Below are 27,040 nucleotides of genomic sequence, written 5' to 3' on the forward strand. Positions count from 1 at the left end.
GAGAATGACCTGGAGGGAAAGCAGAGATGGGTTAGGGGGCTCTCCTAGCCATGCAAGAGGAAGAGGAAGATGAAGGAGGGCTACGCTGAGCTGGGCGAAGCAGCAGAGGGCCTGGGAAGAAGTGGGTGGATTCGCAAGCTACTGAGGAGGGAAATCAACAGGGCTTGTGTGGAGGGATTGGCGGGAGGGGAGTGGCAGTACCTGTCAGGTCCCCTCTATCCTGCAGCCCCTCACCCCTGCCACCAGCAGGTTAGGGCAGGGTGCTAAGGTTGAGGCACCATGCTGAATCTTATCCCTTTAAGAAGTGGGTTCTAAACCTTGGAGTCAATAGACTTCCTTTTTTTTTAGAATGCCATGACATCCGCGTGCCACACCTGGGCTCACCCACTTAGCAAAGATTCACTCCGCCAACACAAGCCTGCGGTTGCACCTGCTACTATCTGCTCTGCTCACCAGGTCTGAAAGAAACGATTTTGCTCTTGCCCAAGGGCCTGTGAAAAGACATCTTTCAGAAAATCCACAGCCAGACTCTCCAAGACAGTGAATTCTGCAGTTCTCCTCACCTTCTGCGGCTGCCTCATTTGCCACTATGTCCCTGGCGATGGGGCCCGACTGCCCAGCCGAGGATGGGACCGCCGCTGCCAGGAACCAGCTGGGGGCCAGAGATGCTGCACGTGGCACTTTATTCCTGCTTCTGATATGTACAGGTATACACAGTTGCTGTGAGCCTATGGTACACTATTTCACAAAATTATCTTACATCCTGTGCACACTTTTGGGCGGGAAGTGGCAGACGGCTCCGAAAAGCCCACGGCTGGCGGAGGGAAAGGATGCTCCCAGGAGCCACCCCCTCTCCAAGGACATTCATGGGGGCTGCTCGCCCCCCTCCCCAGTACTGAGGTCCTCCCACGGACCATCTGGGCCTCCCACCTGCTCTCAGCGCTCGTTTCTTCCTGAGTCTTTCTCCTCGAGGGGAAGAACATTTCGTGGGGTGGGGTGGGGTGGGGGAGAACCAGCAGCAACGGCCCCCACTCACCGGCAGGGGCACTGCCGCCTGCCGCCTGCCGCCCAAAGCCCGCCTGCCCCTACTGGACACGGACAGCAAGAGCCGAACCCTCCCTGCGCTTGGACCCCGGCGTGGCCTGGCCTCATGGGGCGCTGGCATGCATCTTCTCCAGGCAGCTTGTCCAGAACGTGACCAGACGGTTGTCTCGGTTGATGCAGAAGTCCGTGAAATCCCTGAGCAGCCGGTCAGCGAACTTCTCGTCCCCCGTGGCGCTAGAGCGCCACGTCTTGGTCAGCATGGTGTTGTAGGCCCAGTTGTAGCCAACCCGCTCCTCACAGAACATGCTCTGGCTGGTGGAGCTCGTGGAGTTCCGCCGCCGCCGCTGCCCCGAGAACTTGCGCCTGGAGTAGGGCAGCTGCAGGAACACTGTTCCTGAGGAGCAAGGGGAGGCCCCGTGTCACCGCCACCAGGAGGCCCCCCTCCCTGGGCGGCTGCGGCGGCTTGGCAGACACAGGCTCAGTGAAGGGGAGGAGCCCCCGTGCACAGGCTCCCACCACAGGGACCCACCTGCCCCACGTTTCACCTAGAGAGTCTCACCTGTAACGTGGATGTACTGAGGCTTGTTCTCGGCAGGGAAGTTAAAAGCAGAGGCGGAATATTTATCTTGCACAAACCCAAACCTAAGGACAGGAAGACAGACAGATTAGGGCCTTCTTAGATAAAGGGACGGGGGAGCAAATGTGGCCAAGAGGACTTTCTGACAGCCCGAGCTACAGGGACCTGGGAAGATCTCTTTCAAGACAGAACATTCAGGCTGCTTGTTTTCGCCCTCACCAGACCTCCTCCTGCCAGGCCTCCAGTCATCTCCAAGTGGCTGAGAACCCTCTCACCAGCTGCACTCCACACCCAGCCCTGTCTCTGCCCTCTACCCCTCCCCCTGCATGCCCCCCAGCTGTCCAGTCAGACCATCCCTCTGGGGACTGTCGCCCTGTCCCCTCCCGCACCTCTTCTCTGCCTCTCCCTGGAATCCACATCAGGTCCGACACCGTGCTGGGTGCCCATCCACATAACGAGAAGGGGAAGGTGCTTATCTTAATTCACCTTAGCCACACCTCTTTCCCTTAGGTTCTCCCAGCTAAGCACATAGTAGGTTCTCAAAAAAGGCTCCAAATTGAAATAGAATGAATTATCTTAATTGAAATCCTCTTCTTAAAAATGAGGAACCGAGTCTAGGGCTCTCGGCTTCGCTGTTCCATTCTGGAAATGGGCAGGAGGAGCCACTTTTCATCTATGACTTATTCGATTCTGCTTCTCATCTATGGTTTGTTCTATTCCGGGTTTTTCTATTTCCATCATACACATTTATTACAGCTCTACCTGCTAAGTGCTGAAAAGGACGTGTTAACAGATGTGGCTCCCGCCCCGAGTCTGAGAGGTTTATGTAATGAAGGCAGTGATGTCGGCAGAACTGAAGGAGGTAAAACACCTGTCTCCTTGCGTTGCGTCCTCTGTATGAGCCGCCAGCTTCACACTGGCTTTCAATAATTACTTATCAGAGAACACATGAAGTCAAGGCAAGTTACACGGATCAGTTAACGTGCACAGCAAGCCCCAACATCTATAGGCTGATTCCACCACGTGTAGGAATGGCTCTGGATTTTGCCTTCCTTCCCCTTTACTTTTCAACCAAGGCTGTTTATTTACTCAACATGGATCAGCCTGACCAGATTCTTGCCTCATTTCTTCCTTAGGTCACCAGGGAAGACTTTTAATTTTAAAATGGCAATTGAACCCCACGGTGCTTGGCCCCCCTCACTGTCCACTTGGGGAGCACTCAAGCCAGGACTACAGCGAGGGTGGGGGTGGGGGGCATCCATCCCACCAGGTAAATGTGAAGGAGGAGCTGGGGAGCCACAGCAGGGGGGCCCAGGGAGGCTGGACCAGTTTCTTCTTTTTTAAAAAGATTTTATTTATTGGACTAGTTTCTAACTCTTTCAGAGATGAAACTTATGGGTGGGCTAATGTTTCATTTCAGAGCCACATTCCACCTAGAGTTCCATTCTGTGCAAAAGCTACTCTGGGCAAGGCACTTTGCTGGGTGCTGTAAAGGGAAACAAAAATGAGAAAAATGCATACCCTTGCCCTCCAGGGGCCCCTAGATTAGGATAAAAGATGGACAGAGTATGTTGGGAAAAAGGGAAGGAGGGATCGAGAGAGGAGGGACCTGGGAATCTGTGGTGGAGCAAGGTGGTGGGGGTTTAGAGGAGAATGTGTGGGGCGGGAGATATAGGTGAGTTCGGTGGGTCTAGGTGGGGAAGAGAGCACAGGTTTAGGTGCAGGGACACGCAGCGGAGTCCACGCAGTGATTTGTGGGGATGGGACAGAAGACATGAAGAAATCGAAAGGCCACGTCGCGCGTGACATCTAGCCAGCAAAATCCAACCACCACCCAATGATATCCAAGGGAAGCGTCAGACCTGCTTATAACTCATCAGTTGGCTGGGGTCTTCCTAATGATACCCCCTGCCTACCCAGGGCTTCCTAGGTGCCAGGAACTCTGGAGAACCCTCCCGACAACCCAGTGAGTGGTGAGAAAACAAAGGTGAAGCAGTTCCAGAATTTGCTCACGGTTCCTCGGCCGCATGCTGGTGGAGGCAGAGGTAAGCCAGGCCTGTCTGCTTCCCAGATCGGCGCCCTTTGCCACCGACCCACTGCGCTCCCCACCTTCTGCCCCCAGTCGGCACCCCCTCCTGCTGGAAGGAAGAAGCCAGACTGTGGTGGGCCGGGGGCGGGAGCGGGGTGCGAGGTGGAGTGGTAACAGCTGGATACGCTTGAATGAGGAGATGGCAGGACACTGCAGACGGTGCCACAAGAGGATTATGGAAGTGGGAACGGAGGACTTGCTTCTGCCATGATTAACACGAAGCAGCAAATGAACACTGCGTGGTGCGTTCTAGAGACAAAGCTGGACTGGCCTGAGGGGTAGGCAGCTAAGCCCAGGGAAGCCCCTCCCTGGCATATATTCTAGTGCCTGTAAATACCTACGGACTTATCTATTGCTTTTTAACCCCCATTATCTTCTCAGCATGTGTCAAGGGGCTCTTGAAGCGTTTTAGTTTTTCATCTCATGTCATCTCCTGGACAGCTTGGCTCAAGGTCTAGTTGGAGGCTAAGGAGGGAGCTCTGTGCTTTCCCCTCAACTGGAAGAAGGTAATGTGGTCTGGAAAACAACAGCTACAGGGACTGGAGGGCTAATGCTTATCTTTGAAACCAAGGCAAAGGGTCCTGCAGGGTATTGGCAGCGAGTCGCTCTTTGGTGAACTAGATCCGCTTCCCCAGAAATGAAACAAACTGGGTTTGGGTTTGGTGACTGACGCTCACGACAGTCACTGATGCCCTCCCACGATGCCCTCTTGCTAGGGGACAAACCTGTGTGCAATGGCTTCCTGGAAAAGGTGCATTCGATCCCAGTACGTTTCCGGTTCGAAGCCTGAAAGGAGAAAAAAATAAATGCCAGGGTGTGATCCCAAGGTTTGTAAATCTCCCTGGGTCTGGCCTTCTGTACCCTTCACTTCTCTGGGCCATTCTTCCCCCTTGAGCTTAAGCGCGGCTTTCCACGCTACCTGCTTTTGAGAGACCAGCCGCCGTCCCAAGGAACAAAGGTGCGTTCTCACCACCCCTTCCCTGAAGCTCTATCAGGGTCTAGAAAGGCACTGAATTGGAGTCCTCAGCAACCAGTGTGAGCTACCAGAACTCAAGGTAAGACTCATTCTAATGACTTCCTATGCCAAAAGTGGAAAGGAACATGATATTAAAATACAAACAAAAAAATAAGCTTTAAATGCATGTTATCTGCTTCTAAGGAGAAAAGAAGAAAAAATTTATTACCCATCCTCCATTTCCCTACAAAGAAAGACAATAGTACAAGCTCCATTTTAGGCGTGGGGAAATTGAAGCAAATAAATATAAGCACTATTTTTGGAAAAGTGATGGGCTGGGGAGGGCAGGGGAGCAGACGAGTGCCTCCCCCCATCGCCCACATCATGGCTCCAGCCTCACTCCTTCTGCGGTGCTGGTGTGAAGACCAAGAGCTGACGAGGAGGCGGAGGGCTGAGGCAGGCTGTCGCTCGGCAACAGGCAGCGGGCCAGCGCTGCTCTTGGGACTGAGATGCTGAGGGCTGGAGGAGCAACTGCACAAGACATCCTGAAGAACAGGGGCTCTCTACTCTCTCTACATTTGGAATCTTCTATCTAGAACACGTTTGAGGGCTCTAGGCAACCAAAGAGCAAACAAGAAAAAAGACTTTGGCTTTAGTAGGTAAAAACACACACAGCAGATCCCTTGTCAGATTTTTAAGCTTTTGAATCCACTGTTATCGGAAGGGGAGGTAACAGGAAGAGAAGCAGCACAGGAGCAAGAAAAGTGATTTTTAGAGTCAAGCCCTTATTCCTTTAAACTAGGACTCCTTTCTTCAGCTGTAACCATGGCAACCAACAGAGGCTGCTGGTCCCGAAGCCTGGGTTACACCAGGCAGGGAAAACCAGCAGCTCATACAAAAATGTCCTCCAATGCCAGCCCTGCCAGCAATCCTGTGCGGTGACAGTGAAAGTGGAAAACCCCCAGAAGAGTCTGGCTGCTGTGGGGGAAGTGTCTCCCGAGCATATTAAAAACAGCAGCGTGAGGCGGTTGCCTGGCTGGAAATCATCAGATACGAATATCATCACGTGGCACTGCAGGACTGCAGTGGTCCTCTGTCAGCCACCGTGAGGTTAAACGAGAAGGGTGTGTGTGTGTGTGTGTGTGTGTGTGTGTGTGTGTGTGTGTGTGAAGAGCACTTTGTCAACTCTACGGGGCACAGGATCTATGGCCTCTGGTGGCTCTGTGGGGCCCGCCTCGAACCCCAACCATCACTGAAAATACTGTGTCTATATAAAAATGTCTTCTGAGACGTAAACAAAGAATATACAGATGGGCCTCTGGAACACAAGCTGTTTGTACCACTGGGGCAGCCTGTCACAGGAAAAGTACAGGAAGGTTTAGTGTGGCCTCCCTGACCTAGCGAGACCTCTCACCCCCTGGGCTGCTTCTTCTAACCACCATGACACAGACTTACACGGGCACGGGAAGAAACCATCTCCCTCACACCAAAAGTTCTTCCTTTCACATTTATAATTTCTATATCTGAGAAACGAAAGGGCTGCTGACATATCAGCAGCAATTCTAACTTTTTGTTTTTAAAAAGGTCATTTGTGAGCTCACCAAGAGCTCTGTAGGGGCTATTTATATGTTCATCAAAATGAGCAATTAATTAGTGATAAAAAGTTCTGTGCTGTGTGAAGACTTGTCCTTCGATCTGTCCTACACCTGCCCTCAGAGATCTGCTGGGCCAGGGTGGAGCAGCAGGGCAGCCCCGCCCACTGTCTGCTCCCGACGGACAGACAACCCCGTCCCAGGGAAAGGGCTGTGACCAGAGTCCTGCTGTCTTCCTCTGAGCCCCCTCCTGCTCTGTCTTCCTTGAGATGCAGGACTCGAGCCACATGCGTGTTCCAGGTGCTGACACGCTACAGCTTTGCACAACAGGACGCTGTAACCTGTTTTGTATCAATGCCTCCCTTTCTCTAGCCTGTTTGCATGAAACAGCAGATTCAAGCCTCCCATAAGGTTCAAATTCCCAACCCCAAAGCCAGTTAGGCTGGAGCACGGAAAGGAGAGTGTGGGGAGAATACCAGTGCCACTCGTGATTTACAGTGTATCACACCCTCTCCCACCCACCATCTGCTCCAGGCCTCCTGAGGGTCTTCCCAAGTTGGCAAGGCAGCGTTAAACTTTATGTGCTCTCATTTGAGGAATAAGGAATTTAAGACAGTAAGTGACTTGTCCAGGGTTACCTGGCCACTAAGTGAAGAACCAGCATGAAAGCCAGATCCTTTTGGCCCCCTTGTCCAAAAGCTCCCTCTGTGCCCTAGCCTGCCTGGATTTGATGCCCAGAGAGGTGGCCCTGGGGGAGAGGTCTTACTCGTGGAGACAGAACGTACAGAGGGGAGTGTCTCTTACTATCAAACAGGTGCTCACTGCCCTCCTTGAGCAGGCAGCTGGTGTTGAGTGGGATGAAGAGCTGGGCTCGGAGCGGATCGCCATACAGGTAACTGGGCAGCGCAAAGGGACCCTCCAGAACGGGGACCAACAAAAAGCCGCAGGAAGTGGCTTTGCGATGCCAGCCTTGGACCTGGTGGGAAGCACAGAAACAGTGTCACCTCCAAGTGAACTCAGACAAGAGAAAGTACTTCCCCAGGAGCAAAGCCGCCACCGTGGCGGCTTACATATTGATTGGCATTGTTCATTTATTCATGTTCACTGGCTCCAAACGGGTCCTGGGCAGGAAAGAGCACAACTTAACCTCCTCTGACAAATACTTGAAGAACTGTGAGTTAAGCACACAGCTCCTCCTCCCAGCCCGAGCTGCTGCAACTCCATTGTTTCTTCTGGAAGGAAGCGACTGGAGAGAGCTATTTCTTGCCTCCTGAACAGCCTTCTCATTCCATAGGATGTTGGCGGAAGGTCACAGGATATAAGTTAAGTCCTTCTAAATTTGTCCTTTATCAAAAATTTACGAAGCCCAAAGTATCAAATAGGAAAACAATCCACTCAGCCTGGCTGGAAGGGACATGATGCAGGGCGCAAGATGACAGTGGTGGCCTCTGGCCAAAAGCGATAAGCTCTGACCTGGCAGAATGACAGTCTCTCTCCAGCAAACTCCCAAAAGCTGTCTGTCCGAAGACTCCAAACGAAAGTTAACTGGGGCAGCAAGACAAACCTCCCCAGCAGTACCATTTCCTTAGGGAACAGTGGCGATTGTCTACGTCTTAAGATACTTTTTGAACCAGAAAACTACGTATATTAAAAAAAACAAAACTGATACATGTGGCTCTGGCATACAGATCAGATTTGTGTCAAATGTTATTTCAAGGGACGCCTGGGTGGCTCAGTTGGTTAAGCGTCTGCCTTTGGCTCAGGTCATGTCCCAGGATCCTGGGATCAAGTCCCGAGTCGGGCTTCCTGCTCGGCGGAGAGTATGATTCTCCCTCTGCCCCTCCCCTGCTCGTGCTCCCTCTCTCTCTCTCTCTCAAATAAATAAAATCTTAAAATATATATATATTTATATATATATATATATATTAGTTTGAGCCACAACATGACTTAAACCAATATGATTACATTAAAAATTGAGGGGGACCACTCTTAGCTTTTTTTTCCCCAGAAACACTCATAACAACAACAATACATCAACAACAAAAACCAATATCTCTGTTTGACCAAAATAATTTCTTTCTTTCTTTCTGTTTTTTTAAAGATTTTATTTTTAAGTAATCTCTATAGCCAATGCAGGGCCCAAACGCACAACCTTGAGATCTAGAGTCGCGTGCTCTACTGACTGAGCCAGCCATGTGGTCCTGCCCAAAATAATTTCTAAGGCTCTTTTTATTTTATGTAAATTTAAAAATGTCATATTTTAATATAATAAATATTACATATTATAAAATTACATAATAAAATGTGATTTATAACAAATTTGGACACTACCTTAAAATAATAATTAATCTACACTAGAGATTTCTAAAAACTTAACAAAATATTGTTGACCCTTGAACAACACAGGAGTTAGGGGCACCAACATCCTATGCAGTCAAAAATCTGAGTATACTTTTGACTCCCCCAAAACTTAACTACTAATAGCTTACTGTTGACCAGAAGCCTTACCAAGAAGATACACAGCTGATTAACATATATTTGTATGTTATGAGTATTATGTACTGTAGGCTTACAATAAAGTAAGCTAGAGAAAAGAAAACATTATTAAGAAAATCATAAGGAAGGGGCGCCTGGGTGGCTCAGATGGTTAAGCGTCTGCCTTTGGCTCAGGTCATGATCCCAGACTCCTGGGATCGAGCCCCACATCAGGCTCCTGGCTCAGCGAGGAGCCTGCTTCTCCCTCTCCCTCTGCCTCTCTCCCTGCTCATGCTTTCTCTCTCTCTCTCTGTATCTCTGTGTCTCAAATGAATAAATAAAATCTTTAAAAAAAAAAAACATAAGGAAGAAAAAATACATTTACAGTACTGTATTTATATATATTTAAAAAATCCATGTATAAGTGGATCCATGCAGTTCAAACCCGTGTTGTTCAAGGGTCAAAACTGTAATGATAAAGGGATTAGCAGCTTTCATGGGTTTTACATGAATTGGTGTGAAAAGTGTATTTTGAAAAGACAGTTGCTATATTCCCCCGGGGAGATAAATACTCTTCTTCCTGCCAAACTGTGACTATATGTGTGCGTCTATGAATGTTATGGTTGTGTTGTTTGAGATAGGATTATCTGGTAGGTAGGGCTTCCAAGGAGAAGGCTTAGCCTACTGGGTCAGAGGGTTAGTTCTGGCTGGAGGGAGTGGTTATCCCAGTGTTGACTGGCTGGAGCAGAGCCAGTGTCCTCTGTAAGCTGAGCTGGACAGGTGGCTGGGTGTCTTTTCTTTTTTTTTTTAAGTAGGCTCCATCCCCAGCGTGGACCACAACGCAGGGCTTGAACTCACAACTGTGAGATCGAGATCTGAGTCAAGATCAAGAGTCAGACGCATAACCCACTGAGCCACCCAGGTGTCCCGCTGGACATCTTTTTTGATCTGGACCTTGAAAACATTCCAGTGTTCCAGGGTAGGGGTCCACAGGGGTGCTAATGCCATGCAGAGGCAGACTGGGGCTGGGCAGACGGAAACGCAGACAAATCCCTTCCCCAGGATATCATGCCTTGTGGGACAAAACTAAGCCTCTGAGCCCTGGATAGAAAAACGACACGCTGCCAGCAGATGCTGTGCTCACTCTCTTTGGTCATCTCCTAGCTTTCTGTAAAGTCTTTCTGAACCTTCTGGCTGCTCTCAGCAAGGCGATGGGATGCTTGCGCCAGTGTGGGAGGTGAGCAGGACTCTGTTAAAGCCACAGAAAAACATTCTTCTAGGGCGAAGGGGAGAGTGTATTAAAGGAGTGGCAGACTGCAAAGATGGTTCAAGAAGGCACCTGGAAGATCCTGACAGCCTGGCTAAGGAGGGCTTGCTCCACAGACACTGGACCAGGGATGGGGGTGGCTGGGCTGGCTTCTCAGTGCGAGCACCGAGTGACCTGATTAGACAGACCGGCCAGGTGGACTAGGAAGACGAAAGACAGGTAGAAGACCAATTAAAAGACGGCTCCTCAGCTTTGGCACTCGTGACATCTGGGCTGGTTAACTGTTTGTCCTAGAGGCTGTCCTATGCGATGCGTTATAGGATGATGCACAGCATCCCTGGTATCCACCCCACTAGACGCCAGTGGCACTCTTCCACCATTTGTGCCAAGTAAAAATGTTTCCAGATATTATCAAATGCCCCTCTGCCTACGGGGGCAAAATCACACACTCCTCCCACCCCTGTTGAGAGCTAGAGTTAAAGGCAGTGATGTTCACGGACGGGGGATTGGTTAAGTAAACAATGATACAAACAAATAGCAGAATATTCTGTAGCCCTTAAAAACAATGAAGCAAAACAAAAACAAAAACACAACGAGGCAGATTTATTTATACCGATACTGAGGATGTATAAGTAATAGGACAAAACACATTGCAAATACAGTTGACCCTTGAACAACACAGGTTTGAAATGCATGAGTCTACTTACATGTGGGTTTTGTTTTTTTTTTTAATAAACAGAGTACTGTAAATGCAATGTCTCTTCCTTATTATTTCCTTAGTAACACTGTCTTCTTTCTAGCTTACTTTATTGTGAGAATACAGTATATAATAAATAGAGCATACAAAATATGTGTTAATCGACCGTTTATGTAATCTTTAATGCTTCAGGTTAACAATAGGCTATTCGTAGTTAAGTTTTTGGGAAGTCAGAAGCTTTACTTGGATTTCTCACTGCACAGAGTCGGCACCCCTAACCCCCCTGCTGTACAGTGTAATGTCAGTAGTCCAAGCTACCGTATCTGTTAAAAAGAGAAAAGGTAACAAAGCTTTGTATGTGCACATACTATCTCTGGAAGTACATTCAACAAAGCGGTAGGGTGGCTGCTTTTATTTAATGATTAAAAAAATGTTTTTTAAGATTTTATTTTTAAGTAACCTCCACACCCAAAATGGGGCTCAAATCCACAACCCTGAGATCAAGAGTTGCGTGTGCTCTACTGACTGAGCCAGCCAGGGGCCCCAGGGGGCTGCCTGTATTTTTTTCTTCAAATTTTTATTTCAATTCTAGTTAGTTAACATATAGTGTAACATTGGCTTCCAGAGGAGAATTTAGTGATTCATCACTTACATATAACACCCAGTGCTCAACACGAGTGCCCTCCTTAATACCCATCACCTATTTAGCCCAACCACCACCCACGTCCGGGTGGTTGCTTTTAGATGGAAGTCCCCAGGAACAGGGTAAGGGTGGGAGAGGGACTTACTTTCACTCTAGACCAGGGATTCTCAACTGGGGGCAATACTCCTCCTCCCTGGGGACATTTTTGGTTGTCACAAGGCGGGTGTGCTCCTGGCATTTAGGGTAGAGGTCACAGATGTTGCCCAACATCCTACAATGCACAGGACTGTAGGCAGTCCCCACAATGGAGAATTATCTGTCCCTAGATGTCAAGAGTGCCAAGGCTGAGAAACCCTAATCTAGCTCCTTGTCGACTGTTTGAATTTTTTACTGTGTTTAAATTTTTTTACAAGGCTATTCCAAAGAGTCCAGGTGAAAGGTAATGGGAGCCTGAACTAAAGGGAAAAAAAAGGGACAAGCACCCGCTGTGCCCCTTGGCAAGTTGAGCCAAGGCCCCGACCACGACACAAGGCAAGAGGCTCTCACCATCTCGAAGAGGACCGCGGCGGTCACGGCCATCCAGTGGAGCTTGATCTCAAAGGCCGCATTCAGGGAGAAGTTGCCATGATAGTAACAGCTGCACCACTCCAGCCGGTCTGTGCGGTTGTTCACGTCCACATCCAGGGTCACGGTCCTCTGCTCTGGGACAGTGGCTGCTGCATCAGCACATTGGAGGGGCCCCAGGAAAGAGAGGGAGAAGGAGTGGGATGAGGTGGAAGAACAACCAACCAGGAATCCAGATATAAAAGTGCAGAGTCACCTATTAGAAAATCACAGAAACTTCCTGCAAATCACCTAGTCCAGAGGTCAGCCAACTTTTCCTAGAAAGGGCCCAGTAATATGTTGGGTTTTACAGGCTACGTGGTCTCTGTTTCAGCCACTCAACCCTGCCATCACAGTGCGCTCACTAGCAGCCAGAGGTCTATAAATGAATAGGCCGGGCGGTGTTCTAGTAAAACTTTACTTACAAAGCCAGAAGGATTTTTAGGGCAGTAAAACTATTCTGTGTGATACTATCATGGCGGATACATGCCATTACCCATGTGTCAGAACCCAAGTGGATAGTGGGGGAGGTTGTGCAGGTGCTCAGGCAGGGAGTATATGAAAACCCTGTGTACCTTCCACTCAATTTTGCTGTGAACCTAGAAGTGCTCTAAAAATAAAGTTTATTATAAAAGAAACAAACAGATGGTAGTCCAGATTTGGCTGGTTAAGCCATAGTTTGCCTCGCCCTAATCGGATCCAACTCCTTCATTTACAGATGAGGAAACAGCTGCCCATGGAGGAGAAATGCCTTGACCAAGATCAGAGTTGGAACCTCAGCCAGGCTGAACCCCAGATCTTCCCCCTCCAGTGACCCACAAAGGGACACCATTGGACAGACAGCTCAGACCACAGTGAGGAGGAAGTCCTGCTTTTCTGGTTTCAACCCAGGAAGACAATAGTTCTAGAATCTTTTCTCAAGAAATGAAACCTCATGATGAAGCTCAACACCCTGTTCCATCAACTGTGTGTTGCTCAGATTCCAGGTTGGTATCAAACTAGTTCATCCTATCTGGAACTCTTGCTCAGAAATCCTATTCAACCCAAGATAGGGATGTTTTAAGGATGGGTCAAGTGTCAGTGGCAGTCCTGACCAGACTAAAGGCCTGAAAGAGGCTCAGAAGTGACGGAAAGATCAGGGCTCTGCTCTGCCTGACTGGGTTTCTACAAACTATTATCAGCTCCTCATTCTCCCAGCCCCCACGAATCCAAAGGTATCTCTTTATCTGAAGCCATCAGTTTAGTTCTGGGTTTTGCAGGTAGAAGCCCTGAGTGGCTTTTATCACTGACAAGGATAAAACGGCTCTTGAGTCAGTGATTTTAATGAACTTCTGTTGGGAGAGGTAGGGGAGCTGCAGCTAAGACGCTGATGGCCCCCGGGGCGGACTGATATTCAGCTGCTGGGTATACAGCTCATCACGCTCTCAAAACCAGAGCGTGCAAAATGGGAAACGTTCTTCCTCTGGAGTTGGAAGATCTACGCTCTGCCATTTAGCCAGGTGCCCCTGAGGGCACTGCTTCAGCTCTCCTGGTTTAGTTCCTCATTTGCAAACTGAGATGGTGCCCACCCAGCTGCTTCCAGGAGGAGGGGTGAGGATCAAGGAAAACATGGCTGCCAGGAGGTCGCAGACTCACCCCTCTTGCCTTCTCCTTTAGCCACCCCACTTGCAACTCTCCTATTATTCCTTCCTCCCCCATTTAAGCTACAAGCTCACCAATGCTCCATCTGAGGCCTGTCCATGACTCCCATGGACACGGCTCAGCTGCCTGGGACACTTCAGGCTAAAGAACATGGTGGCTCCGATGCTAAAAGTCTCATGAGAACTAGTTTCTGTCCCCGCCTTGTGTTCCTGATTCATGGCCCAACCACAGTAGCCTTTTACTTAATAGCCCCAGTCAAAGGAAGAAAGCTTTGCTCTCTGGTCTTGGACGGTGTATTCCTCCCCGGCATGGGGGGGAAAGCCCGGGTCACAAAACAAAGGGCACTTGATAACCACCAGCAGTGACCTCGCCCATCTCTCCTCTCCCATCTGGCGTATTCAGTTCAGAACAGGCCGGTCTGAGGAAGCCCAAGGAAGTGTCCTGTTCAGCCAAGTGCTTACAGGCTCAAGAGTCCACTGGCTTTCACTATTTTCGGGGTGAGATTCAGCAGTATGGACACGGCCAGCAGGCTACTGATGTTGACAAAGGTGTAAGCCCCAGCTGAGCTGCAGCTTTCGGCGGCGAGTTCTCTGAATCACTCCTTAGCTGCATAAGAACAGACTTACTCACGTTGGGACAGTGAGATACAGTGAGTCCCAGTAAATAAGGGGCAAACCCAGAGAAGGAGCCGGCTGAGGGTCCTTCACCCGGGTCACAGCAAGGGGGCTAACAATGACCTGGGGAGGGGATCAGTGCCACTGGAGGAGAAGAGACTGCAGTCTCAGGTAGGGTCCCAGGGATCAACACTCACTACCGGAGCTGCTGAGAAACAGGAAGAGAAGTCACAGGAGTGAGTGCCCTGTTGGGGGGAGCTTTCAAGAAGCAGCTGGCTCCCCACTTACAAGGAGTGGGGATGGCAACTGCTCACACGTCAGGGTCTGGACCGAGGGGCTTGGCAGCCTCTTCTGATCCTGAGATCCAGTGGGGTGATCAAAAAAACAAGCCTGCTTCTCCCTCTCCCTCTGCCTGCCACTCCCCCCTGCTTATGCTCTCTGTCAAATAAATAAATAAAATCTTTAAAAAAAAAAAAAAGGCTGAGGGGCGCCTGGGTGGCTCAGTCGTTAAGCGTCTGCCTTTGGCTCAGGTCATGATCCCAGGGTCCTGGGATCGAGCCCCGCATCGGGCTCCCTGCTGCTCAGGAAGCCTGCTTCTCCCTCTCCCACTCCCCCTGCTTGTGTTCCCTCTCTCACTGTGTCTCTCTCTGTCAAATAAATAAAATCTTTTTAAAAAATAAATCAGATAAAAAAAAAAAGGCTGAGAAATCAAAGGTGTGTGAGTGGGCTTAAGGGATGCGGTGCTGCTTCTCCCTGGGTCTCAGATGCCCCTGCAGCTTCACAGCTCAGCGACATAGGATGACATGAGTGGAGAAGGAGGAGTCACCACGGGCCAGGGCAGACAGGACGGTGTGGCACCCGTCAGGAATATTAAAACAGCTTTCTGCTGAGAAAAACAGATTTCCAATTGAGAATCTGAAATGTTTAAAAAGGAACACGTCGAAACAAACAGAAAGGGGAGCAGGTCATAAATGATACACAGGCCTTCTTTCCCCTATAAATCATGTTAATTTTTTTTTCTGAGGCAAAAAAAAAAAAAACCAACACCGGGGACAGTCCAATTCAAAGACAACTCCTCTTTCTCACTTCAGTAAATGACACAGCGAAAGTCTACAGTCTAACCTGAAAAAAAAAAAAAGCTGGGAAGAAGTAGCTCATACCCTAACACAGAGGTCTGAGGGATGTTGCTGGACAGAATGAGCAGTGATAATGCTGTGCCAGGTTTAAAAGGATAAGAAACCCACTTCCTGTGCGAGGGGTGATGGGAAAAGAAGTGGATGAGTGAAATTCTACTACAATCATGGGAGCCCCTGGAAAGCTAATAAAAGGATAGCTTCAAGAAAATATGCAGACACGTGAGATTCTGTCCGGTTCAGAATCAATGCCGACCCCCTAACACCCATGTGCAAACCCCAGGGGAAAGACGCCTGCTTAATAAACTACCTGCTAAAGACATAAATCCTCTCTTCTCCCTTACTCTCCCACTGTTTTGGACAGATGACTTATTTTTCCATACGCTGCTCCTCTTTAAGTGCAATTTTTCTGACGTGCCTAAGAACCAGAGCTAAACTGAAATGATTTGAATCTCACCTCGAGCTTAGGACTGTGGCGGACAGGAGAGGGTTCTGCCAGCCTGCTGAAGGAGGAGACTTTGGAAATGAGGATGTTCATGCAGAAACTGTCAAGACAGCCTCCAGAACCAGGATGATGACGCAAAGGGGACAGTTCCTAGGCGTTTTCCAGAAGCAGTAACTCTAACCCAGGAGTAAGTGGGGACATTGGGCAACGTCGGGAGATATTTTGTCACACTGGGTGGTGGTGGGGGGTGTGTGTGTGTGCTACTGGTAACTAGCAGGTAGGGAGTATGTGGCCTCTTTGTTTCCAAAAGACTTCAAGGAGGGACAGAGTTAGAAATGCAACACAAGGAAGAGGGTAAGTCGTGACTACCTGGGGGAAAGAGGAGCCACTCTCTTCACAGTTTTGTCTTCTCCATGCCCCCCTCAGCTCTCACACACAGTGCTGGGCATGCTGGGGTGAGGTTCAAAGCCACATCTGGATCCAAGTGAATCTGAGGATCTGGAAACTATGATGACTATTAACATTTCCATTCTACCAGCTACGTAAGACTTCCAACGAGCTGGGCATTTCCAGGCAAACTAAGTAGAAGGTGGAATTTCCCTGGACTTTGGTCTATGTTACATTTCCTTCCTTCCTTCTAGAGGGTTTTTAGGATCTCTCCAACCTGCCATTGAGGTGAATCTCATGACACTTTACCTAGAGCATGCATTGCCTAAAGACATTTACAGCCCAACCCATCAGTCCAGTCCTTGAGAGCAGAGGTCCAATTTCCTACCAGAGGTCACCACCATTCAATAGTGGGTGGGTACCCCTATCTTGGAGCTGCAGGAACTGAGGAAAGGAGGGAAGACTCTTAATTTATATCCCTTGATGTGGTGAGCACATTTGGGGAGGAAGGGCGGAGCGAAGATTCACGCTCAGCCTCAGTGTTTGGAATGGACAACCTCTAAGATTCCTTCCTCTTTTGACATCCTAGGTCACTAAGGTCCCGGGAAGGCTTCTGGCAGGTACTAAACCAGCAGTGAGCACCAGTTCACATCCCCTGTAGTCTGGGTGCTTCTTGGGAAAAGTGGTCCCATTGTCTATTCTCTCCTATTTGTGCAGGTTTAGCACTGTGCCCTGATTTGAGAGCTCTTGGACACTTGTTCACTGGTTGGGACAATAATGAGCTTGACCCACTCGGTCAGTGGGAGCTATAACAGGAGCCCACCATGCGGACAGAGTACCAGTATAAAAGGCCCAGTGACTCTAATCCTGGTCCACGTGACGTTGTCCCCTTGGCTGACTGACCCTCTCCCTCAGCCACCCACCAGCGCATCCCCAGGCCCCATCTGGGCCGAGCATCTACCTAAAAGCGCAGCTGCCTGGCTCCGGCCTCCAAAGCTGCGGCTGAAGGAGCTGTGCCTGCTTGCATAGGAGGCTGGCCGGCTGGGCAGCCAGGGCAAGAGGAAAGCAGGAATCTCGGAGTGCAAGAGCTCTTCAGCTACAAAGGCCACCTCAAACCACTTGCGCTGGAAGCTGGCGAAGTCCTCCACGGCTGTTGTGTGCCAGGTGGTGGGCTGCTGCATGGCCACTGGGAAAAGCAAAGGGGAGAGAAAGTGCCCTCAACACAAATGCTTATTTTCTTGCTAATGCAAGGCTGAACCTTGAAAACACGATGCTAAGTGAAAGAAGCCAAACACAACAGGCCACTTAAATGAAATATCCAGAATAGGCCAATCCTTAGAGACCAGGGTGGCCAGGGGCAGGAGGGAGGAGGAGTTTGGCAGTGACTGTTAATGGGCACAAGGATTCCTTCCAGGGTGATGAAAACGATCTGGACCCTAGACAGAGGTGGTGGTGTTTGCACAATACCGGGAACGTATGGAATGCCAGTGAAGTGTTCACGTCAGAATGGTTCATTTTTATGTTGCGTGAACTTTTCTTCAATTAAGAAAGATTTTTTATCTTTTTTTTCAGTTTCATACCTCTAATTTCAGAGTAAGTAACAGTAACCAGGTTTTTTGGGTTTTTTTCTCCTTGAAGGTAAATAACTATTAGTCCAAGTGAGAATTCAAGGGGAGAGGCGGCAACGGACACACTAGTCGCTACCAGGAAAAAACCCGCACAGCTCCACTTCCAACACGTTCTTGGATAAAAGAGCATAGCGAGGGGGCACTCGCTGCTTCATCTGATGTATGATTCCCGAAACCCAGAGGCTGAGAAGCCGTTTGTCTGCAGGATGGAGTCACTTCCAGCCAACATCCCTGTGGGCTCTGGGTGGACTTGAGCCGTGGCTCTGAATCCTGGGTGTCTCCAGCACCATGTGAGCCAGCTCTGACCTTGCTGGAATGGGTCCCCTCTTGGGAATTATGTTTTCTCATGAAAGGAAAAAAAAAAGTTAAAATGTATCTTAGAAAACTTGCTAGGACTTGAGTCTTTCTAGGGTAAGAAATGGGAGTCTAGCAAGTAAAAAGTACTGTAAGTTATAGATAAGAGCCTATCTATACTCAGAACCACCTGCACTGGATGGGGATGGGGGATGGGGCTCTATAATTAAAATTAGTAGCCAAAAAATGGCCCATGGGAATTTCCTCAAACCAGATCCCTTGGCCTCTTGTAGGTTTATCTTCCATCCACACTGTTCTGACCAAGAACATACCATAGCTTTAAGAAATACTCGTCACTCCGGTTCTGCTTAAATTAAGTACAAATGCTCAGGAAGTTGACAGATCTGTCTACTTAGAATACGAAGTCACACAAGGAACTCAAGAAGCACCATCATTTGAAAAAGCAAGCCACCAGGAAAAACACTTGCTCCTGTGGGCAACAGCATTCGCCTCATCTCTGACCTCGGTCAGGTTCTTTGTCCATGACTATCTTGTAGAAATAGAAGCCGTAGATGAAGGTCCGCCAGACTTCACCAGATGCATGTGTGATGAGCTGTTCTTCCAGCATTTTCTAAAAGGACAGACATTGAAACTTTGAAATTCCTGTGGAGGAACATCTTAGAAGTGCAGCCCTCAGTTCCCTGGAGTCAAGGAAGTGACCAGAACATTGAGGAGACCCTACTCTTCACCCCCCATCAGCCATGATGATTGCTCTATGAGAAATGCTGCTCCTGAAGTAAATTATATTATACAATGCAAATGCATATTATAGTATCATCAATTATTTCAAACATACAGGGAAGTATAAAGACAATCCATGTATACCACCACGCAACTTCAACAAACTTAATATTTTGCTATACTGACTTCAGATCTTTTAATTAAAAGACAAAACAAAATGTTCTGTGGACTCTCCCATGTCCCATTCCTCTTCCTCTCTCACCAGAAATAAATGGTTAGTGTAACATTATTCTCATGCATGTTTTTAATAATTTTATTATACACACATGTATTGATAGAGAATGAGGTATTTTTGTGAGATTTTAAATTTTAAATAAAGGGCGTAATACAATTATCATTTTGTATATTGGATTTTCACTCAACATCCTGCTTTGGACATTTGTCCATGTTGATACATGTCCTTCCAGCTCATGCATTTTAACGGTTGTAGAAGCATTGCATTGTGTGAACAAGGAAATCTGATTCTCAGGGAGATGGGAGTATAAGTAATAGGGCAAAGGCCATGCAAAACTCCCTAAGAGACCCTCAAAGAGAGAACTGATGATTGCATGCTTATTCAAATCAGTTACTGATTTTACGTTTCAGGGATGACAAGCCTGCTGGTCAGCAAATGGTACTGATTTCTGTGTGGACAGGATGGTGTGAACCACATCAGCCAACTTGACCTTTCCTATTCTTCTCCTCTCCAGTTTAATTCCAGTTCTGAACAGTGTCATTAAATTTAGCAAGTGTTTTCTAAGTGCCTACCATGTGCCAAACAGCATGGTGATATGGAAATGGGATGGTAAGAGGTAGCCCAGGGACGCCTGGGTGGCTCAGTCAGTTAAGTGTCTGCCTTCGGCTCAGGTCATGATCCCAGGGTCCTGGGATTGAGTCCCAAATCGGGCTCCCTGATTAGCAGGGAGCCTGCTTCTCCCTCTGCCTGCCGTTCCCCCGCTTGTGCTCTCTCTGACAAATAAATAAAATCTTAAAAAAAAAAAGGTAGCCCAGCCCTCAAGGAGCCCAGTCAAGGTGGGAGATAGTGGAATGAGACAGGCAGAATCTTCCTTTTGTTGTGCTAAGTGCTCTGACAGAGCAAGGACAGGGTGCCAGAAAGTCCCTGAGGCAGAAGCTTGGGAGTTGACCAGAGGGAGATGGGGGCTGGAGGTCAGAGGGAACGCAATCCCTGGAAATCTTACAGACTCCTCCAAGGTTCAAGAGGGCGGACTCCGTCCAGAACGCTTCAGTTCTGATGCGACATTCTGCCGGGTTTTTAAGTCAAGGAAGGTATAATGTCTTTCAAATCAAGACCTGCGTGTTCATCGACTGCAGACAGGCCTCACACTTACTAAAAGCAGAGCCTCAGCAAAACCGGCAGGTCTCATTACTAGAAGGACAGCTGCTTCAGAGACGGGCTCTGGTTTCACGGGGGCCCTGAGCGGACGGTCCCACGGGCCCTGCCCGCGCTGTCTCACCTGCATGATGTCGATAGCCATCGCCTGCGTCTGGACGCCCTCCACGTTGTTCACCAGCCAGTGCACCACCTCCGCACTGATGAAGCAGCATGGCGAGAGGCCCTTCTGTTCCGAGAGCAGCTGGACTCCTGTCCTGAATTGCAACGTGGCGGGCACGGAGCAGGGTTATGTGTGCACGGTGGCAACAAGCAGAAAGAGAACATGAAAAAGGAGGGACTCCCACTAGAGCATTTAATATCTGAAGGCTCCGCACAGTACAATTTCTCTACACTATTCCTAAACCCACAGAAATCTGCAAGACAGGACAAAAGGAGGTGTTATGGGGGGAAAGGAGAAGAGGAAGGAAGAAGGATCTGACACTTAAGAGAATTACCTATAGCTGTCAAGCATTATACTAGGTAATTTACGTAATTATTTCATTTAATCCTTAGGCCAAACCTGCGACTTAACCACAAGTATCCCATTTTACAAACAAGGTAATAAAGGCTCAGAGAGGTCAAGTAACTTATGCTGGGTCTCACAGCTGGTGAACAATACAGCCAGCTATGAATCCACCAAATCACACTGCCTGAGCATCTGAGCGTCACTGTGGCTCAGGGCTGTGAGATCCTCCCGCCCTTACACTCCTACATGTGACGAACCACTTACGAGGGGTGTTTCATGGCTTCTAGGATCTCTGTCAGGGTGGAGGATGAGGTTAAGGAGCTTGCTGCCGGCTGCTGAGAGCTGTAAACAGAGTGTCCAGTCAGCAAAGCAAGGGGGTAAGAGCACGAACCTCAGGGACACTCTCCCTACTTCTTACAGAGCCGGAGGCCAAGGATGACACTGATACTGACGGCGTTCAAGCAAATCCTGGGCAGCTACATCCTAGGGCTATCTCATGGGGGGTTTCCTACTTCCAAAGCGTACATGTTAAGATAAAAAAAAAAAAAAAAAAAAAGAATCAAAGTGGTTTTGTGTCCAAACTTGCTTCCCTTAATAGGCATCTCCCCTTCTAATAACACCTCAACCACTTCTAAGAGATCTCCCTGGACAGCTCTGGTTTTACCCCCAAGGCCTTCCCCACCATTTAACCTCACCAGAGAACGCTAGGTAACCTGGTAAGAGCAGGGGAGACAGAATTCCAGTATCATCACTTGTCAGCCGGAGGGACTCTAGTTCCCTCATCTGAAGACGGGGATGATATTATTCCTATCTCTCGGGGGTGTTGTGAGGCTGTGTGTAGAGCTGATACCCACAAAGCCCCAAATGGTAAACAATACTGAACAATAACAACAACGTCAACTTTTTGAAACTCTGAGACGTTAAAGGTGCAGGTGAAGGTTGAAGAGCTGGGAGGTGTGAGGGTTCGGGTTTGAATCCAGATCTGCCTGTTTCCAGAGCCCAGATCTTTCTTCCACCTGAGTTCTTCCTCAGTGGTCTGGCAGTACCTTTAAACATGCGTAATACTCAGCAGCTGAGCCCAGATCCCTGGGCATGGGACACTCCTAGCAGCCCACCATACCAAACCTGGGGCTTATTCCAGAAGCTCCTCAAGTCCATAAAACCTCTCCCTTTCCTCAGTCTCAGCCCCCTCTTCCTATTTGGAGGGTCCAGGACTCAGTGGAGCATTTCAGAATCTCAGGTTTAAAAAAGCCTGTGAACACCACCCCCCCCAACAAAGAGAACTTCTTTCTAATGCCTGCGTCCCCACTACAAGAGTCTGAACAAGAGGCTGTCCCGTCTGCACGAACGTCTTCAGTGGCAGAGAACTTAGCTCCTCTACGCAGCCCATTTCCCAAGGGGCAGTACCAACTGCTGATCAGTTCTTTATCACAAAATGGGACCTGTTCTTTGTCATTTTCGTCATCGGTCCTGATTTGTGTCATTTTTGGTCTTCTCATCTCCAGCCTAAGAATCCCCAGTTTCTCTTTTCTTCCAAAAGCAGAACAAAACCTGCTGCTCAATGAGGAAGCAGAGAAATGCACTCCCTCCCTAGGCAGGCCTTCCAATCTCCACGTCCAGAGCCAAAACTCACAGCCGGGCTTGACGGGGATACGGGCCTGGGGGGACAAAAGAGACTAGAGAAGTCCAGGCTGTCTGCTGCCTATGAAGTGATCCTCATCCCTCCTGGCCAGAGGGAGTCAGGTGCCCTGCACCAGATGCAGGTAAAACCGGCAGACCGAGGGACAGAAAGGAAAGTGGGTGGCTGCTGGCTAGGGCCAGCCAGGTGAGCTGCCACGGGGGCCTTCCGCTCTGAGATGAAGCCATGCAGAAGTCACATCTGAGACCATTTCGCCAAGGACTGCTCAGTCAGCAGGACAGTGAGGCAACCAGAACAGACTGGGCAGAACATTGTAAGGCTAACACAGCTGGGAAGGAAATCAAAAAGAAGTTTTTCAGGGGCACCTGGGTGGCTCAGTTGGTTAAGCGACTGCCTTTGGCTCAGGTCATGATCCTGGAGTCCCGGAATCAAGTCCCGTATCGGGCTCCCTGCTCAGCGGGGAGTCTGCTTCTCCCTCTGACCCTCCTCCCTCTCATGCTCTCTGTCGCTCATTCTCTCTCTCTCAAATAAATAAAATCTTTTTTTAAAAAAAAAAAAGAAGTTTTTCAGATGTGACGAATCGCATTAAAAGCTGGGGCTCTTTCTCAAGTAAATGAGGTCCAAGCAGCTTCTTTTTCCTCTGGATACTCAGGAATAGGGAAAGGACAGCCGTGGTCGTGTACAACCAGCCACTCATCTGCTGCTCGTTCATTTCCTCAAGCTGTCGATACTGACGTCCGCAGTCACGCACCAGGTGTCATGCTGGGTGCCAGACTCAACAGGACAGACTGGGTCCTGGCCCCCTTCCCAAAGCCCACTCCTGCACAATGTCTGACACTTTCCTGTGTCTCTGTGGGCACCTGTTAGCTGTCTGGTAAGGCAGGCAGGGCACAGATCCTGAGCCCCATCAAATAGGTGCTGCTAAGACCTGAGTGCCCCGGGCTTCCAGATAGAACTCATGGCTGAGTCAGAACGTGGGTCTGGGACTCTGGACTCCCAGGCTCCACAGCCTTTGAGACCAGACCATCCCCAGTGCCCAGGAGCATAAGTTCAGTCATTCTGAATCTCACCTGCTGTCACCGGAGTTTGCAGAGGGGAAGCTCTGTTCCCCTGAGTTCTGGGAGTTCCCAAAGGCCTGGCTGTTGCCTCTATCCACAGATTGGCCTGTGCTTACCCCCAAACTGGTGCTGTCCAACACTGGGGTGGCCGTCTGGTCCACAGACACCTGTAGGGGATTTGAAAATGAACAAAAAAAATTGTTTAAGGCTATTTATACACGTGATCCTTCCCATTCCTCTCTCCTTCCCAGTCCCCAGTGGTCCCTGGTGGAAGAGCTAAAGGGGTCCAGCCCAGTCTCATGAATTCCTGCACCCCACACCACGGCTGATAGGAAACCGTCGTTCACAGTGAATCCCCAGAACCAAAGAAATGGCTCCAGCACCTGACTCAAACCACAGATTTACACTAAAGAAAAATCTCCACAGAAATAGTAAAGAAGGCAGAAGCATTCCTGTGAGACTGAGAAGTGGGAGAGAGAGAACACAATTAGAGACAAATGGGTGAATATCCCACCAAGTGCCCTCCCTCACCATGGCTTACCCTTTGCCACCCCAACCCTCCTTTCCTGTGTCTGTCAGTGGGATAGTCAACCTGCTAAGTGCCCAGGCTCAATCCTCAGAGGCATCTGATAGCTCCCTTCCTTCTCCAGCTTCACCTCTAAAGAGAGGCCTAGTCCTGTGGCCTCGCTCACCTCTGCCAACTCAAATGTATGTCCAAGTCACACCTGTTCTCCCAGGGGAGGCTGTAACAGTCTCCCACCCGACTCCCCCGACTGCAGCCTCTACCCCTGAAGACCTTACCTGCCAGCCACCTCCATTTTCATCCTGCTAAAAAAACAGCTCTAATCCCATCACTCCGTGACTCTGAAATCTTTCAGGTCTCCCCATGAGCTCCCAAACTTGCAGAGCCTTGTGGGTCCAACACAAATAGCCCTGACCTGTGATGGCCCTGCACGGCCCGCCACTCACCCACATACACATTTCCAGCCAAATGAGACCCCGTGTGTTTAATCTCATCTGTGTGTTCCACCGACCTGAGGTGCCCTTCCCTACAACCACAGGCTAAAAACCCATCAGTCTTGAGGGCAATTTCAAATGCTGCTCCCTCAGTAAAATGTCTTCTGACTCCACCCCAGCTCCCAAAGGAAAACCATCTCTCTCACTCTCTACTTTGGATCTCTATAACCCCCTCCTGGCAGGTGCCAAATTTTGCTTCATGTAATATTATATCGGTCTCATTCCCTTTAAACGTCTTGGAGCACAGGACTATGACCTGTTCACCTAGAAGGGCTGTACTGTACCTCACAGCAGATATCTGGAAAGACTAGCAAGCCTTTCAGAGCACTCCAGGAAAAATCTTACTCCTAGTCCCTCTTACATGGGGTTCTTAAGTACTTCCGAATGGAGCCTTCTATTACCAAATATTTTGTTGGATGTTGTAAAAGTCACTCCTTCTAAAATGGGATGTCCCAACCTTGGCACCACTGCCATTAGGGGCTAGATGAGTCTGGGGGGGGGGGGGCGCTGTCCTGTGCCTTATAAGATGTTGAGCAGCATCCCTGGCTTTCACCTACTAGATGCTGGTAACACCAGCCCCCCATCACCACCCCCTATTCCCAGCTGTGACAACTAAAAATACCTCCAGATACAACCAAATGTGCCCTGGGACACAAAGTTGCCCCCAGTTCTTAAAGAACCATTCTCCTACATCAGGCTCAATGATTTGCAAAAAGACCACACAGACTTTGCTAGCACCATAAATACACAGAGAAATGCGGCAAGAAGCAGCTTGCAATTACCAATCACCATCTGCCTCTAACCAACAAGACTTAGAAACAGGTACTTTACCATAAAATTAAATGAGAAGAAGCTAACTGAGGGGTGCTAGACCCAGCTCTTAGGTGCTACCTTCCAGACCCCTATAGTGGAGTTAACTCTCATCTACAGCACCTGAGAACTGCCCCACCAGCCTAAACTGCCAGAAATTTACATGATTCCTACAGCTTTATTTTAGCAGGAATGTGGTTCAGGAGTTATCCTCTGAATCAGAAATTGGCAAACATTTTTTGTAAAGGAGCAGAGTGCAATTATTTTAGGCTTTGTGGGCTAGATGGCCCTGTTGAAACTACTCAACTCAGCATGAAGGACAGAGGCAGCCAGACAATGTAAATGAATGGGCGTGGCTCTGTTCCGGTAAGAATTATTTACAAAAGCAGATGGTAGGTCAGATTTGCCCCATAGCTTCCTGACCGCCTGTACTATATCATATGATGTCCATCTTTCAAGAGGCTGCTTAGATCTTAATACCATGAAAGGTTATGCTTCCCCTGAGCAAATGGTTTGCCTTTATCTTATGACCACTCTGAATCCTGGAATAGATATTTCCCACTTTTCTTTGGCTCCCAGAGAGTTCAGGACTGAATTTAGCACAAAACTCTAGATCATTTATAAGACCTCAGATGACGTCCTATCTTATGTTTTTCTTTTCCTATATTTCCCCATTTAGTCACATTTTATTCTGGATGTTGCATTTACTTCTGTAATGCACCTAAAGTAACTTTCTGGAATAAACAGAAAGCCAAGGAAAGCTGGATAGACAGAAGGGCAGTCTTTGCGCAGAGGCCTAGAAAAGGCAAAGAGAGGGAGGTGCTTGGTGTTGGATGCAACTCCATTAAAAAAAAAAAAAATTAAAGTAATCCCTACACCAAAGTGGGGCTCAAACTCACAACCCGGAGATCAAGAGTCACATGCTCCACCAACTGAGCCAGCCAGACACCCCAGAGGCAACTCCATTTTAAGAACCTTGTCCCAAATCCTCCTTACAGAGGGATTCCATGTAACTTGCGTAGACACCCCCACCTCCAGGAGCTGCAGTTAAATCTCTCTGTCCTCTTTTGAGTAGGCTACAGTTAGGGACTTGCTTCCAAAGAACAGAGTATAGAAAGGGAAAAATAGTAACTTCATAATGGAGACAGCTGACAAATACTACATCACTAAGTGATGAAGGTTCCTGTGACCAGTGATGTGTGGATCCCATGTACCCCCTGGTATGATGTGATGAGAAGCATACTTCACCGCTGAGGTATTCTTGTCAAGAACCTATAACTCCACCATGAGAAAAACATCAAACCAGCCCAGAATCAGAGGCATTCTGCAGGATATCTAGCCAGGGCTCCTCAAGACTCTCTACGTCATTAAAAAACAAGGAAAGACTGAGAAACTGTCACAGACCAGAGGACACTGGGGAGACATGAAAACTAAATGCAACTTGGTACCCCTGGATTGGAGACTGGAACAGAAGAAGGACATTAATAGAAAAACTGGTGAAACCCAAATAAAATCAGGGATTTAGTTAATTAAACAAACAAACCCTCATCAGCAACACCAATCCCCAGTCTCCTTCCCCTTTCCCACATGCCCAAAGCCATGGGAGAAGATAAGGGATGGAGCTCCACCAGGGATGTCTTAGGGGTTAGCATCATCCACAACAGGCACCCCCAAGGACCCTCCAACTTGTGTGCCTGTCAGAGCCCCACTTTCTTATGCTGGAGGACCGTCAGCCACCAGGAAGCTGCCACATCTGCCAGCCCAGCACTCTAACTGTACCTCGAGGGTGGGTA

At 48.8% G+C, this 27,040-nt stretch overlaps 1 protein-coding gene across 8 annotated transcripts in view; it reads right to left on the reverse strand.

The window, feature by feature from the left end:
* Positions 1-666: 666 nt before the first annotated feature.
* The window catches only part of DEPDC5 (DEP domain containing 5, GATOR1 subcomplex subunit), a 121,219-nt gene continuing 94,845 nt past the window's right edge, over positions 667-27,040 (reverse strand). For all 8 annotated transcript variants that reach the window (XM_036074620.2, XM_036074621.2, XM_036074619.2 and 5 more), the window contains 10 exons: positions 23,433-23,587; positions 20,988-21,065; positions 20,340-20,472; positions 18,607-18,715; positions 17,124-17,348; positions 11,886-12,055; positions 7,062-7,233; positions 4,436-4,496; positions 1,604-1,686; positions 667-1,438 (listed from right to left, as the gene is read on the reverse strand). In XM_036074620.2, coding sequence (XP_035930513.1) covers positions 1,149-1,438; positions 1,604-1,686; positions 4,436-4,496; positions 7,062-7,233; positions 11,886-12,055; positions 17,124-17,348; positions 18,607-18,715; positions 20,340-20,472; positions 20,988-21,065; positions 23,433-23,587 — 1,476 coding nt within the window. In that variant the 3' untranslated portion in view covers positions 667-1,148. The remainder of the gene's footprint in view (positions 1,439-1,603; positions 1,687-4,435; positions 4,497-7,061; positions 7,234-11,885; positions 12,056-17,123; positions 17,349-18,606; positions 18,716-20,339; positions 20,473-20,987; positions 21,066-23,432; positions 23,588-27,040) is intronic.

Source organism: Halichoerus grypus, chromosome 13 (genome assembly GCF_964656455.1).
Source record: "Halichoerus grypus chromosome 13, mHalGry1.hap1.1, whole genome shotgun sequence".
Taxonomy (NCBI): Eukaryota; Metazoa; Chordata; class Mammalia; order Carnivora; family Phocidae; genus Halichoerus; species Halichoerus grypus.